At 34.2% G+C, this 16,316-nt stretch overlaps 1 protein-coding gene across 3 annotated transcripts in view; it reads left to right on the top strand.

The window, feature by feature from the left end:
• Positions 1–16,316, top strand: part of NLGN4X (neuroligin 4 X-linked) — a gene marked incomplete at both ends in the record, with an annotated part of 126,573 nt that overhangs the window by 32,533 nt on the left and 77,724 nt on the right. The window contains one exon of one of the 3 annotated variants that reach the window (XM_082334064.1): positions 12,715–12,774. The exons of the other annotated variants lie outside the window; for them this stretch is intronic. Coding sequence (XP_082190190.1) covers positions 12,715–12,774 — 60 coding nt within the window. The remainder of the gene's footprint in view (positions 1–12,714; positions 12,775–16,316) is intronic. 3 annotated transcript variants of the gene reach the window in all.

The following is a 16,316-nucleotide window of genomic DNA, read 5'->3' as shown; positions in this document are numbered from 1 at the left end:
TAGCTTTTGCCTTATCCAATGATGCAGTTATTCCATCGTAGCAGGCCACTGGATTAGTCAAGCATGATTTGCCTCATTTAATTTTCTTTCTTTTCCTTCCTCCACTTTCTGTGGCCATTTTTATCAAGGTTTGTTGGTAAGAAGTATGAAATTACCCACTGTGGTGCCTGAAACGAAAACATAATGCAATGGACATTCTCAGCATTTTCCTGGGTTGCTAAAAGATCCAGGCATGGAAGGTTAAAAAGAGTGTGAGAACATGGCAAGTGTCACACAGACACACATGTACAACCACATACACAGACAGTGAAACTAATAAAATTTGCCTTTTGGCAGTTTCACAACAGAGAAACAATTACTACAAAAATCACCTTTCTCCTGGTGCTTTCATTCCTTTCAAATTTTGACTTAGGTGAAAAACAGTTGGCAGAAATTGGGTGTTCTTTAGAGTGGAGGGGAGAGTTCAAGGGCACAGAGTAAGTTCATATTGCTACACAATGTAGTCTTTGTCAGGAGGCTTTGAGCTTGGACAGGAGATTTCATCAATGCCAGGAGAAAACTGAAGTAATACCCTGAGAGATTTGATCACAGCAATCTTTTTTGCTTTTTTTTTAAATCTGATACCTTCATTTTATTGCTGCTAGTGGTAGAGAAGTTGGCTGTGGTGCCAGTATTTCTGTTTTGTTCCTGTAAGTGTATTTCAGCACTGATATGACTGACAGAGTAACGACAACATACAGGCAGGTATAATTTCGACTGATGCTGTGTCAGTTCTACCTTCAGACAACCTCGCTAACTCACTTTGTCAGTGACCTTCAACACACTTAAGCTCTGTGGCTTATTTTCCTCAGCAAAACTGCCAATTATAGTTAATTTCCTCAAATAGATGATAGGTATTTTAAATTGTAAATTGTACTGATTGAGACAAGGAAACATTCAGATCTCTCTTACAGCTGAATACAAATGCAGTACTAAGTTCAATTTTTTTTCCTGTAGGAACTGAAGTACATATGACAACAGGTAACATCAGCACACATACAATAATATTGCTTAAATAAACCAAAAGAAGAAAAGCTTGACCTGTTCCTTTTCATAAGAACTATTTATATTTAGCCAAAGAAGACTGGAATTTGATTTCTCAGAAGTAATTGCATACATAAGCTGTATCATTGCACATACTATTCTATATAGTTCATACATGATTCCTTTTAAATGCAAAATTCAACATGTCTTTATTCAGGTGGAATAGTAAAATCATATTATATTATATTGATATTATATTGTTATATAATATTGTATGGTACCAAATGGCATATGCCATATAGTAACTATATCATACAGGACTTTATTATTTGCTTCTAATTTCCTAATTCTGTCACATAATGTTAATTTACAAGCTACTGTTTTTCCTTTCTAAATTTTGAGTAAAGCATGAACCCCAACATTGAAAATACTGAGCTTAAATTATGCTTGGAACATTGCAAAATGGAAACCAAAATGAGACATGAATTCTCATTAATTTTGATTGATAGAGAAAAGGTTATTCCACCAAAACAGATATATAATCCACAAACATAGTATGCATCAAAACCAATTAACCAATATTATCAAGTAATGGAGATTAGATGGATCAGATACTAGTGAGATCACTGCTGTGGTGCCGAAGTTTGAAAGTTTAAATCATGATTCTGACCAGCTGTTTTGATGCTAACTTAATGTAATTAATAATTACATAGCAGGTATGAATCAAAACAATCCTTGTTCAGCTTTAACATTTGTAGATAAAATCTCACAGCTTCATAATATGCTCAGAACTTATGCTTTGAAGCAGTTAGTTAGAATGTAAATAATACAGAATGTTGCAATTTCCATCTGTGCTTTCCCCCTTCTCATCCTTCTTCCCTAGTATTTTTCTGTGAAAATATCCAAAAATCTTACCAAGTTGAGTGCAGAAAAGTATTACCAGAAATATTGTGTTTTCAAGGTTCAACTAGTATGGACTGAATGTATTTTTTTAAAGTTGTTGGTAGTATAGTTTCATAAAAATTAAAATCCTCTGATGACTTTATGCATAAAGTCCTACAACTGCTAAACCCTCATTAATGCTACATGCGTTAACTTTGCGTGCCAAACTTCACAAATGATAACATGAACATAAAAAAATTTCTGTCCTGTTTCTAGATTTTTTTTTGTTCAAGTCTAGGTTGGCGCCATTTAATTTCCAGGATCTTAGTGAGACTGGGAAGAGGTCTGCTCATGACCTCCTTGCTTGTTAGCCTCTAAATCAATCTCCTGATATTTGGACAGAGTTGCACTTTTTCTAAGTGGCCCAATCCTAATATCTTGTGGTCTTCAACTATCTTTCTGTGGAAAAAATGAAAAAGTAGAATGAAAGATTTTATTCTTTAAAATTATGGTTTCTGTGTGTTTTACTTAGAAGACCTGGAAGTCAGTATTTCCCTTGGTATCTTCTCACAGCATAAGTTCTTTGGGACAAGGACACTAATTTTTGTTTAGCAAAGTCATATACATTTTCAGTACTTAGTAATAATGAAAAAAATGTTTAAATGAACATTCCTTTCCAGCTTATATCTGATTTCCTAGGCATCTGCTATTCAATCCTAGGAAAAATCTTTTCTGTGCATGTACTATTTTTGGAAGCATTAGAAAAATTAAATATTCATATTTCAGATTATAAAGCTCTTCATCATATCCACCTTAGATCTGGTTTTCCCTGAAATAGCTATAGTATATTCTATCCCATCTTTTCTTTTAATTTTTAATTTTCATAGAATCATAAAATGCTTTGGGATGGAAGGGACCTTTAGAAGTCATCTAGTCCATCCCTCCTGCAATTGGCAGGGACATCTACAACTACATCAGGTTGCTCAGAGCCCCATCCTCATTTACTCTCATTGTAAAAAAATTCTTCCTTATATCTAGTCTGAATCTACCCTCTTTTAGTTTAAAACCATTACCCCTTGTCCTATTGCTACTGGCCCTACTAAAAAGTCTGTCCCCATCTTTCTTATAAGCCCCCTTTAAGTACTGAAAGGCCCCAATAAGGTCTCCCTGGAGCCTTCTCTTATCCAGGCTGAACAACCCCAGCTCTTTCAGCCTTTCCTCATAGCAGAGGTGCTCCATCCCTCTGATCATTTTTGTGGCCTCCTCTGGACCCTCTCCAACAGGTCTATGTCCTTCTTGTACTGAGGACCCCAGAGCTGGATGCAGTACTGCAGGTGGGATCTCACCAGAGCAGAGTAGAGGGGCAAATTTTAACAAGTATTAAAATTTAACAAATTTTAAACTCCTTTTATTAATCTTTTAGTTGTTTGATAGTGTAATTGTTTAGTTGGTTTTATATTGCTAATTCCAGTAGGAACTAAACATTGTCGTATGTAGATGGAAGATGTCATTGAAATGTAGTAGGGAAGAAATTAAAAACACTGGATTATGTGCTAAAAAAAAAAACCAAAAAGCCCCCAAAAACCAAATATCTCCTTTGGATATCTTATACAGACCTCCTACTTACCTGTAACTAATACTTCCATGATTCCCAAATAAAACCTAAGATGTCAGAGATCCAGTAAACGTCAAAATTAGAAATGAATATGGTGCCAAAGGATTATATTATCTATTAAAATGGAATAAAATTACATTCTCACAGGATCCATTGAAATAACAAACACAATTATTTCCTGAATTCTCCAAAGGCAACTGCAAATTGAGCTTGTGTTCAAAATGAAGAATTAAAATAGTTGCATCAAATAATTAGAGGTATTCTTAAGAGTTGATTATTCAGCTCACAGCTTCCAGTGGTGCCTATACATGCCCAAAGGGAAAGTTTGCACAAACAACTTCACCAGCAGTTAAATGCAGAGCATGTGCTTGCGTTGTTCAGCTGTCTGCAGAGAGGGTGTAACAGTTACCTTTAGTTATTAAAACTGGCTGTTAATTCACTTTTTTTTACACATTCATTCACATTCATTTTAAACTGGACATAGGTATGTACCTCTCAGGTTTATTTGAAAGTACTCACCCTTTAGTTATAGGTAGTGTTAGGTCAACACTACTGAATTCTTTCTGCAAAGTTTAGTTACCTAGATTACCTAGAGTGTAGTTACATTTAGGCTTGGGAATTTTGATTAATAACAAATGTTGATTTGTGCCTTCTAATTTAGAAGTCCTATACATTCTTGGGAACTTAATTGTAGTATAACCATCATGCTAACAGCCTTATGCCCCTCTGCAGCTAATTGTACTCTACCCGTATCTTACACCTGCTGACTGGCCAGTTCAGTATATTACACATACTTCTGGACAAACTTTGCAGTGGGATTTATATATCCTACAGGGGCCTTCATGTTCTTGGATGTTTACTGCAGTATTTACTGTAGACTGACTTACTCATGTTCTCAGTCCTCAGACAGGACTGAAGGCAGCTTCATCACAGTGTTGAGGCTTATGAATACTGGTATTTTCTTTGAAGTCAAAAGGGCTTCTCATATGCTTAAAACTATGTGCCTAAGAGCTTTGCCAGCACAGAGCCAGCATATGTAACACAAAGGGCAAGAGTGTATTTTTAAACATTTTAGTATATCAAACTTATTGTTATATTTTGGATGTGGTAATTCAAGAAAGTAGCATGTAGGTATCTTTTCCAAATTTCAAAATGGCTTTGCTGATGAGGGAAGTGAGATGGGTGAAAGCAAATGCTGTGCTTCTACATAGCAATATTGTGCACTCAGACATGCTAGCATTTTTACATTCACACCTCATCAAGTGCACCAATTTAGCAGAGAAATGTAAGCTATTTGAGGTCACTGCCACACTTTCATACTGGCAGCGTTCCTCCTGATGCTTGTACAGAAAAATATGTGTTTCTGTCTGAATTAATTTAAATAACTATATGGTAGATTTATGCTTTTTAATGAGTCTTTCATTATTCAATCAGTAAGCATTGCAGGCTCAGTCCAGTCCTCCATCAAATAGAGCAGATTCAGTTACACTGGAAGTGCAAGAAACACTCCCCTTATCTGTTAGAGGTCACTGAAAGGATAGGCTGCACAATGCCTTCTTTCTTTTGAGCCATTATAGATGGTTATGTCAAGCAATGTACTGTATTTAGAAGACTTTAAGTTCTAGATGTGTTGTAACTTGTGTAACAAAAATCCTTATTAAAAATATTACTGAATTTATGTAGCTACCTCATTTTAATATTGGCTATTAATCTTCTAAAATAATAATGATTTACCTATTAATAATTATCAATAAAAGCAATCTGTTAAACCTTAATTGAATAGTTTTAAAAATTATTATTTTCAGTAATTTTTATTCAGAACAATTTTTTTTTTAAAAAAAAGATGTACCAAAATGGATTAACACGGGATGAAAGATAAAACTTATTACTTTTATAATTTTTTTCCAGGATGAATAAATGCAATCTAAATAAATAAAAGTATTTTCAGAATAAGAAATAGCTTTCAAGTGTGTTTCTTTTAGTAACTATGACAAGTGTCCACTGTAAATGCCAGTGTATATTTTTATCATAGATCTATATTTACCAATCTTCTTAAAATGAATGGCTCACTTTCCTGAAATGAAATATATAGGAAGCTTTGAAAAGTTTGACAAAAACGAAGAGATACCCCATTTGCTCAAAGTTACATAAGCTAAGGTTTTATCTTTTGCATCTTACTTGGAGTAAGGTTTTATCTTTTGCATCTTACTTGGAGTAAGAACCAATAGCATTTAGCTGCTGAGTGCAGAATAGTATAATCAGAATGCGGACAGGCCAAAACTTCATGTAACAACATAGCTCCTAAGTGATAACTGTTGTAGTTATTTTTTGTAAGCTCTTTTTGGTCATAACTAGTGATCAGGATCACATATCATCTATACAGATAGTTTGTAGATTTTCCCTACCCTGGAATCTGTGTGAGTATTATATTTTTATATAATATATAAATATATAAAAATATTTATAGATATTATTATATATTATATATTTATTATATATATGCATGGAACACAAAACTCTGTAAAGATTTTTGTTGCATTTTCTTACAGTCTATCCAATTTTGAATATGACACAAAATTGTCATTTAATTCTCTTTTCTTGAAAAGAAATATTTCTTGGCTATATAGCAGCATCTACATATTTACTGCGGTCTGGAATTCCAGAGATTTTTGTGTGTGTGTGTGTTGCAGCTGGAGTCATTAAGAACACAAATTCAATTATGTTTCATGTTCCTTAGTTAAATGTTGCTGCTATACAGAGCTAGCAGTTGCAACCCAGATAGTTTTGTTGTTATTGTTAATGGTATTGGAATAATGGCCATTGTAATCGTGTGTCTTCTGCTATTCGGTGATAATATAGGAATTAAAACAAAACCAAACAAATCTAATTTAGGCAAATTTAAGTAAAATTCTGAGCTTTCATTGGCTTCCACATTAAAAACTACCTAGAATTTAAGTCTTCATATTATTTAGGAGAGAGATGGAAGGCATCTAACTTATGGCTAGGGACTGCTTTGAGATCATTGAATGTGGCTATTTGCTGGAGTTATGCACAGTCTTGACAGATTATAATTTCATTTTAACACCATTATGGGAAGGCAGTGCCAGAAAATAAACCTGTGTTCTTTCTGGAAAACTATTAACTATATAGAGCTTTTTCATGTACATATATGTTTATATATTTGCACATATGTGTACACCCACACACAAATGCACACACATGTTGCCAGTATTCAGTAAATAATTAAGAAATAATGGTTATTTAAGTCTAGACAATATGCATATATTTCTCTTTCTCCAATTCAAATCAACAGGCTTCTAAAAATACAGGTATATAGATATGTTGCCTTTCTTTGTGATCTCTCCTAATGTAGATGATCTGCAGTCAACTTCTAAGACACTTTGACAAGCTGTAATTCTCAATAATCATTTTCCTCCACTTTTGTTTGAAATGCCAAATGCCTCTTTTGATCTTTCTTGAGCTGCCAAATGAGAACTTCTTGCACAGCTATAAAGGTAGCTAGAGAGCCTTGGCTATAGCCATGAGCAAGGGACAGTGTTATGACAGCCAAGCTCCCACACTGGTAGACCCCTCTTTTTGCACATGAAATGACTTAAGGCTTGTGCACTAAGTGAAACTCAAAATAAAGCTAACCCACCAGTCTTGGAAGAAATGCAGAAAGGAAAGTACAGTTCTGCTTTCCTGTTGCTCCCTCGAGACTGTAATGAACTGTGGACTTGAGCTGATTGTAAAATTATAATAGCTCTCATGGGATGGGAAACCAAGAGCTTTAGAGATCTATTGAAATGGCTGTATAAATAAGACATATCACTGAGAGGATGACTATTAGATCCTGTATTAATCTGATTTGAGCTGGAAGTTTCCAGAAGGTTGAGCATGCTCTATGTGAAACTGGGAGGTCATACAACTAATAATGTGCTGTGTGATTTCTGAAAACTGAGTGCTTTCCCAAAATTAAATGGGGTCAAAAGGTATACTGTGTGACAGATGGAGCAATTACATATAAAATGCAAAGAAATGGCATCAGCTTAAGCAGTAGTTGATAATTTTTTGCTGCCATTAGAGGATTCAGAATGGATACCTAAAATGCAAACACTGGTAAACTGCATGCATGGGACCTGACTTCATTACATATATATGATATACATTATCTGAATGGAGGAAGATGTAGTGTAAATTGTGAATACATCTGGGAAGACTTGCAACCCCAGAAAATCTATTTCTGAATGAGATTTTTATTCATTATCAAAGGAAATGTGAGCCAGAGGATGTGCTTACAGTGGGGTGCCTTCTTCATTTGTGATAGATGTATGCATGGCATCGAGAATGAATCTGGGAATACAAGGTGACTTTACATCCATAGATAAATGAAATCAAGTATTTTTTAAAAGTTAATCAGCACATGGGTCAGTGTTTCAGAATTAAAAACTTTTAAAGAGAGATACTTACTGAATTAAAGTTTGCAACTGCATTGCACATAGAGCTTCTTAGGGAGGAAAAAAAGTAGCCCACATGAAACTCTGCTTTATTATGGCTACATTGACTGGCACTAGTTAGGAACTGGCTCATATATGCCTACGTTATTCTGTATCTGTACTATCATGCTATATCCTAAGAAAAAAAGCCAAACATTTTCTGGCAAGCACAAGTCCTTTATGAAAGAGGCTTGACACAGTTCAGTAAGGAATTACACCATGCCTTTTTCACTCAGCAATGAATGGAATTGTAGGACAAATGAAAAGACGTCACCTGGCATTTAATATATATGTTATGAAGTCACATCTTTTTCTAGTTGTCATTAACAGTAAGGCCTCTTAGAACTTTCTAAAACATGAACTTTTATACAAATGTAATCTTCAGTAGAGCTACAATACCTATAGCATATTTAATATACGTAATTAAACATTTCCTCACCTTGACCATTCGGAATATAATTTTCCATCCTATTAATATTTTGAAATATTTTTCTCTGGTACTTTTCATCAGCATGAAAATTGAAACACAAACTTTGCAAACCAACAACTCCAGTCAAACCCTAGGTTGGTCAATAGATATACTCCGGGAATTCAGTCTTTAACATGCTAGATCACCACTGCTATCTGCCCTGCTCTCTGCTCTACTGCTGGTTCCAGGATTGGTGTAAGATTTACTGTCTATGTTTCATGTGGGATGAATAAGTAAACACTTCTTAGACTGCAGAAGGGCCAATCCTATAATACAGTGATAATGTTCGCTTGGTGTATGGGAATGCAAGGCTAAGACTGGTGCTCCTGTGACTTTTATACATGTGAGGAAGAAAAATACCCCAACCCTGAACACCCCCAAAAGAAGGCCCAAAGCAGAGGGAAGCACTGGTCTGTGGGACAAGCAGTTGGTGCAGGGAGGGAATTCTGAGCCACGGGATATTCCAAGTCACATTCCCATTCTGTCTCCTAGATTAACGACTTTAAGTGCAATCTTAAGCTAACCTTAGAGCGACAGCAAGCTTTTTTTTTTTCTTATGACAGGGAATACCATCTTCTTATAGAAATTTCAGGACAAATGAATCAACATTTTTAACAAAAAACAGACAACGGGGTTGGAAAATTCCAATTTTTCCTCTCTGTATGAGATAATATGTTTCTGGAAGCTTATCTTTTCAGAAGATCAATATAATTTTTCTAAACAATGCTCCTGAGTATCTTAGGTGTTTTTGGCAAAACTGAAATAATTCCAACAATAACACTTCTCCTCAAACAGTTCCATACCAACATTATTACCTACATGGCTTGTATCAGAAATAGTGTGGCCAGCAAGAAGTGATTATCACCCTGTACTCGGCACTGGTGAGGCTGTACCTCGAATACTGTGTTCAGTTTTGGGCCCCTCACTACAGGAAAGACATTGAGGTGCTGGAGCGTGTCCAGAGAAGGGCAACGAAGCTGGGGAAGGCTCTAGAGCACAAGTCCCATGAGGAGCGGCTGAGGGATGTTTAGTCTGGAGAAGAGGAGGCTGAGGGGAGACCTTATCACTCTCTGCAGCCCCCTGCAAGGAGGTTGTAGCGAGGTGGGTGTTGGTCTCTTCTCCCAAGTAATAAGTAATAGGAGAAGAGGAAACCGCCTCAAGTTGCTTCAGGGGATGTTTAGGTTGGATATTAGGAAAAATTTCTTCACTGAAAGAGTAGTCAGGCACTGGAACAGGCTGCCGAGGGAAGTGGTTGAGTCCCCATCCCTGGAGATATTTAAAAGATATGTAGATGTGGCATCTAGTGACATGGTTAAGTGGGACTTGGCAGTGTTATGTTAATGGTTGGACTCGATGATCTTAAAGGTCTTTTTCAACCTAAATGATTCTATGATTCTATGGCTAATTCCCACAGTAAGAAAAAAATCCAATGTGGTAGGAACACAGAAACCCAGTTTGAGAACTCATGTAAATCATTTTATCAGATCTCAAAATGAATTTAAAACCCCCTCAAACCTAAGAATTTAGTTATAAAAATATATTTCAGTTACCAATAGACAAATGAAAGATTGTTCCACAACACATAAGAGAAACAGCATTCCCACTCAGATTGTAACTAAATACATTTTAGAATTATATTAAGTTGTTCTGAAAATTGGTTACTCCATGATTTCTTCAAGCTGTGAAGAATGAAGGAAGAAATAAAGAATGTTTCAAATATTGCAGATAACCGTATGCTTATGTCACATACCTGTGTTATGTGATATTTTGTGTCTCATCATAAGAGTGATGGTGTGGTGACATTTTCGAAATTCTCATTACACTTGTGTTCTTTCTGAAGTACACTGAACCAGAGTCACTTTAAGAAGCACATTAGAGAGAAAATCTTTGCAATATGTTACTGATATATGTATTGATGATTTTGGGAGGAGAGTAACTGAACTAAAACATTTTGGGACATATCTACTTCTTTCACTCAAAGTACTTTAAATATGGATTACATTCTAAACAATTGCACATACAGTTTTTGTCCACAGGCACTATGTATATGTGGTCACATTGATTTTGTTATTTTTAAATTCATAGGAACGATATGTGGTAGTTGAGTTTATATTTGGCATACAATGATTTTTTTTTTGTCAAACAATTAGAAGACTATCTCACTTGGGGAACTAAGATCAAAATTCCTTCTGTATGTGCTCTCAAACTTGTGTCTAGGTGGATTTATTTTCTATTAATAATTATTTCTCATTAATTTTTTACATTAATCAAAAATAGTTTAAGGGGACTTTATGGGTGGAGTACTTGGTTTATCTAAATACAAAATTAATTTTATTTGGGTAGCACTTGAGAAAGGATTCAGCCTTCATTGAGCTAAAACTAATATGGAAAAGTATTAAAAAAAAGGGCAAAACTTGGATGGTGACTGAGATTCAGAGCCTGTAGCCAACATTTCTCAAAGAAACTGATAGATTAGAGAACATCTATATTTCATTGACAGTGATATTTTACCTAGTTCATTATGTACTGAATACATATAATTGAATGCACTCCTGTACTACATACACAATAACTTGCGTACAACTACATTGAAGATGCAGGCTTTGTGTGGAGATGGAGTCTCAGCCACTGCTTTTCACATTTTGACAGAATGTTTCCAGAAAATATCTATAGAAAATCTGTATTGTCTGTATCAAGAAGACAAGAAAACCAGTGTGCAGAACCCACAACTATGTATATTAACAAATCTTAAGTACTTTAGTAACAATTAAACGCATTCTGTCTTACAATCATGGACTGCGATTTACTTGAAACCTTGAATTTGGAGGGATATAGATACATTTTAAATAGCAGAATAAAAGAAAGTAATAAAATAATTATTTTAGCTAAATATGATGTCTCTGTGACATATTCAGACTTCACACACAAATTCATATATAAACAAGTTAATATAATGTTCTTTTTCAGTATGGCTTGAAAACACACAATAAATAAATAAATTTTATCAATAAAAACACACAAATAAAGAGAATTCAGGAAAAAAGTGGTTAGAGTTGTGACTTAGACCATTTTATTTGTTCAGTAGCCATATTTCATATCTAAACTAAATTAGAAATTCAGTTTCCTATTCATGTTTCACTCTTTATCAAGTAACCTTTTACATTACAGAGGGCTACTTCCTACAGGAGTAAGCACAGTATAATGAAATGTTGGGTGCAAGGATAGTTTGGTGTCTTTTTTTTTTTTAGTCAGAAAACAGAAGTATTGCCCAAGGAGAGGGGTGGGGAAAACTATGTTTATTTCGTCTTGCTCCCGTAAGCACAGCCTAGGGCAAGTATGGACATGAGTGTGTATGTGTGTGTGTGTGTCTGTGTGTGTGTGTGTGTGCATGTATACAACTCAAAAGTATTTTGAGAAAGCATACTGAATACGAATTAAAATGTATTCTTTACTAAATCTTCTAATAAATAAGTGCAAGTTCTTTATCATGGTAAGTAACTGTTTTCAGTTAATTTCTAGTTTTTTCTAAAGAACATGAAATGTGGTATAATATGAACCAAGGCTAATTTTGGACCAATTTCATGTCTGGGATTGACTCAACTCTGTTACGCCTTTGTTTACAGTCTATTGTTTTAAATATCTTTTTGCTCATATGGGAAGCAAGATTAAATTTTAAGGAGGTCTTTATGGTTTGTCTTGGTCCATTCAAGTTGTGTAAGACTCAATGATAATCTTATTTGCATTGGTTTCATCTAAAATTCAGGCTGTGGTTAATTCTTAATAAATCCTAATGAGGATGAATAAAATGTTAAGTCATTGAAGATAGTGACTGAAGGCATTATTTCTTCAAGGTTACAGAACAGAATGAAATACATTGCATTTCTTATGTAGAAACAATAGTTTGGTAATTTTTTTAATATACTTTTTTGATTTATATTATTCTTTTTTAATAGCACATTAATTTTGTTTTTGCAGAAATCACTTTTAACTGAAGTAACTGCATTGTCACAGAACACAATACATTTTTTCAAATATTTTCAATTTGTTCTTCTTGACATTTTATGTTTATGTGCAGTTTGCATCTTTTTTGTTTTTCAATTTCAAATGTAACAGATTTTGACATTTTTGTTACATTTTTTTTGTACTAGTGGTTTTTTTTTTATTTTTGAGAACCTGCTGTTTTTGAATTCTCTTTTTTCCCTTTATTCTCCTCCTCACTATGATCCCAGGAGCCAACACAAAGAAAAGCGCAGATGATATAACCAGTAATGATCGTGGTGAAGATGAAGGTATTTTTTGTTTTTTCAAAGCTCAACCCTGATGCATGAACATAAACTTTTAAATTTTTATTATAATAATTATTATTGTTACTGTTATTGCTGTTATTTCAAAATTATTTTTAGTCCCTTATTTGCAGAAGCACACTTCAGCGTGCTTTATTTTCTTCTTTAGAAATTCCTTTCATTGTTTTTCTTTTTAAAATCCAAATTAGCATATAGATGACTGCCGTTCCCCTGTGACATAGGTGTATAGGGTATTCCTAAATATGTGTGGAGTAACATAAATATTATTTGAAATCGCATACTTTTCCCCCCTTATTCTTTCTTAGGTTGAGAAAATGGAATTTAAAAACATGCATGTGCTCTTTTCCCTCCTACACATTTTGTAAATTCACCTGTTTGAAATTCATGAAAAAACACACATATATCCTTCCTTTCACTTCCACTGTTTTCTCCGTGCACATGCTGTACATTGATGCAGTTAAATTGTGATTTGTCTTTGCTATTTTTATTTACTTATTTTTTTCTCACAGGATGTGGTTTATTTCAGAACACAAAAATAAAGGAAGCTGTTGATGTTGCTTTATTGTTTTTTCCTGTAATCAGCTAGCCTCTGAGATACATTCGTTCTGACTCTGACCACATTCCCACTGAAATCAATGACAATCATTTTCATTGACTTCTTTCAAAGTTGGATTGGATTCCTTGAAAGGAAATGTTAAAGTTCACAGTGAAGTACCCCAAAAAAGTTTTACAAGGAAATACTTTTTTCTTGCCTTGGCACAGCAAAGCTATTTAGGATGCACCAAAATAGAAAGAAGTCATGAAATCTTCCTCTGTTCTCACCCTTCCTTTTCATTAAAGTTACACTGACAGTTTATTTTACTTTATATATTCACTAAATTAAGAAAAATATTTTCAAATTAATTGAGAAGATAACAACCTTGGGTAGTTTATTGGTCTGTTTTTGGAGCAATGTGTTTCTTATTCCTCTCAAGCTTGGCCAATCCAAGGTATATCCATGTCTTTTTTCCTGTTTTCTTCTATCTGACATCAGTTCAAATAACTTTGAAACATTTGTCCTCTGTGTTCCCCTTAAAACCATGCATACTGCCGTGGGGACACTATTTCCTCTTTTTCTGGGAGTTCAGCTCTATTGTAGCTACTCTACCCATATATAAAATACTGTAATAAAAATTCACACTGGTTGTCCTCTACTGTAGCACATTGATTGCTGAATTACACTATTTCTTATAACAGAAAAATGCTGTGCAGAATGCTCCAAAATTACTGTTATTTTCTGAATATCACCTTCCTATTTCTGTACAACATATGACTTTTTAAAATTATGGTATCATCATTTGCTACACCAAATTCTGTAGTTAATTTTAGAGCAAAAGTAACAAGCAAAACCAAAATTGCTTTAAAAACTTAAGATAGATATTGGATTATGAATACATTATGATTCAGACTTCTTAAAAAATTATAAGACGTTAGGGTTTCATGATTAACAAGAGCATCCACTTTAGATCTAAGTACATAAAGCTTGGAGCTCATTTCCTTTATGTTGAAGCTAATCATGTTCCCATTGAAGGGAAAGAGGAAACCTCCCATTGACTTCAGCAGTGAAAGATTCAGCTCTGAGGTAGAAGTATGTAATAGGGAAAGATTAAATAAATACAACAAATCATGCCATAAAAGTTTGGAGAGAGGAGGGAAAGGTAATTCAGTAACACAAACAATGGTGTTAAATAATTGTTGCTTTCATTTTTTGAGGGCTTAACTGAGACTTCACAGAAGAAACACTGATGTACTTTGCTGCAAATGCTGAGAATAAAAAAAAAATACATTCACTAGAATGTACCTAATTGCTTTATATGAGAAGTTTTATAGCTGCATTACTCTTATAGTCACAACAATTAAAAAGATCTTATCACAAAACCTTTTGTTCTGCTGCTCAAGTACAAGACATAAAATACAACATGTAAAGTATGTATCTTTTTATGTAAAGAAGGAGGATTCTACAAGAAGCCTTAAATTCTGACAACTAGACAGGTGTACATTGGAGCCTTGCACTCAGCTGTCAATTTTTGATATTTTGGGTAGTGAATACACATGAGTAAAGTAAAACTGGGCCATAGGAATATGACCAGTCATACTTTAACTTTAAATATGCTCAAATTAGCTCCACATATACAAAATACTATATATATAGTGTCTCATTGCTGATCACATTTTTGGTATCTTAGAGTACTTCCTAAAAAACATGAGGAGAGGGAAGAGTTATGGAAGGCTTTCAAACCCAGGTCCCCTACCTCTGGGTATTTATCTCAGCTTTTGCTTCCTCCACTTCCCTATTCCACTGTTCAATATATGCCTATCCTACCCAAAAGAGAATACAGTTTGTTTTTTTTTTTTAGTCCTGATTGAATAGTCAGAGACTCTGCTTTCCCTTGTATGTTGTACTATATGATTAAAAGAAGTGCTCCTATTCCACATGCAGATGCACTGAATTATTTGTAAAAGGTGTATATACCTAACCGCAGCTCACTGAATTGCCCTTTGCTTTTTAAAGGAGCTTAGATCCTGTTCCCACTGTTTCTGTAGAGAATATATGTTCCTAACTTACACAGTCTGAACCATCTCTGGGGTCATGAGTCTAACTTTTTGGTTATTAGAGAAAGAGATATGAATCCAGTCCTAAATATACCCTAAATCATTGATTAGTGCATCTTTATAACTCACTCTGAAGTATGAAAATATTACTATCAATTTCATTTAACTTTCTTTTAGAAATAAAGTCCCAGTTGTTTGTCTGTTTGAAAGTAGTCAAGAGCTTTTCTGTGTATACAAAAGATCAGCCATACCATTAAGGAGCATTAATTCAAGCCTGTTCTTTAAGGCTTAGCTACCATGACAAGAAAAAGTACAACACGAAAGACATCTCTTGCTTTAAATACAAAAAAACTGGGCCATGAATTAACATGAATTCTCTTTGTTTGTTAACTGCTAGGCTATTTGAAAGAAGGAACAGTCTACTATGTTTACTTCTGTCAGAACAATTTGATTTTGTGATATTATCTCTTACTGAGTTATTGGGAATATAATTTCAACAATTATGTCTCAGTGAGAAATGGAAAGTATGGATCATTATTGTAATTTCATTATTAAATGTACAGATATTTCTAAATTGGCATATCCTTGAATCAGAGTATTCTAAAAAAAGACAAGATTATTCCATAATTTGATTTTTCTCTTTAGGCTTTTAGGCACTTATATTCAAATTAAATTCCTGATAACATTGAAGGCATTTCAAGTGTTCTGAGAACATTTCAGAGGAAATAGTATTTGAAGTAACCAAGAGAGATATTCAAACTATAAATATTAGGCCTGTAGGATGATCCTGAACTGTGTAAGCTAGCTGATTAAAATGGTGGTGATAACATTGAAAACATAGGAAATAATTAAGAATAGCTTTAGCACTGTTATAAATTGCTAATGCCATATTTCCTTGTTTTTTATTACTTTATTATGTTTTCCTTACTTGAACT

Source organism: Platalea leucorodia (genome assembly GCF_965183815.1).
Source record: "Platalea leucorodia genome assembly, chromosome: 2".
Taxonomy (NCBI): domain Eukaryota; kingdom Metazoa; phylum Chordata; class Aves; order Pelecaniformes; family Threskiornithidae; genus Platalea; species Platalea leucorodia.
Note: the sequence above shows the minus strand (reverse complement) of the source record. Positions and strands in the feature narration are given on the sequence as shown.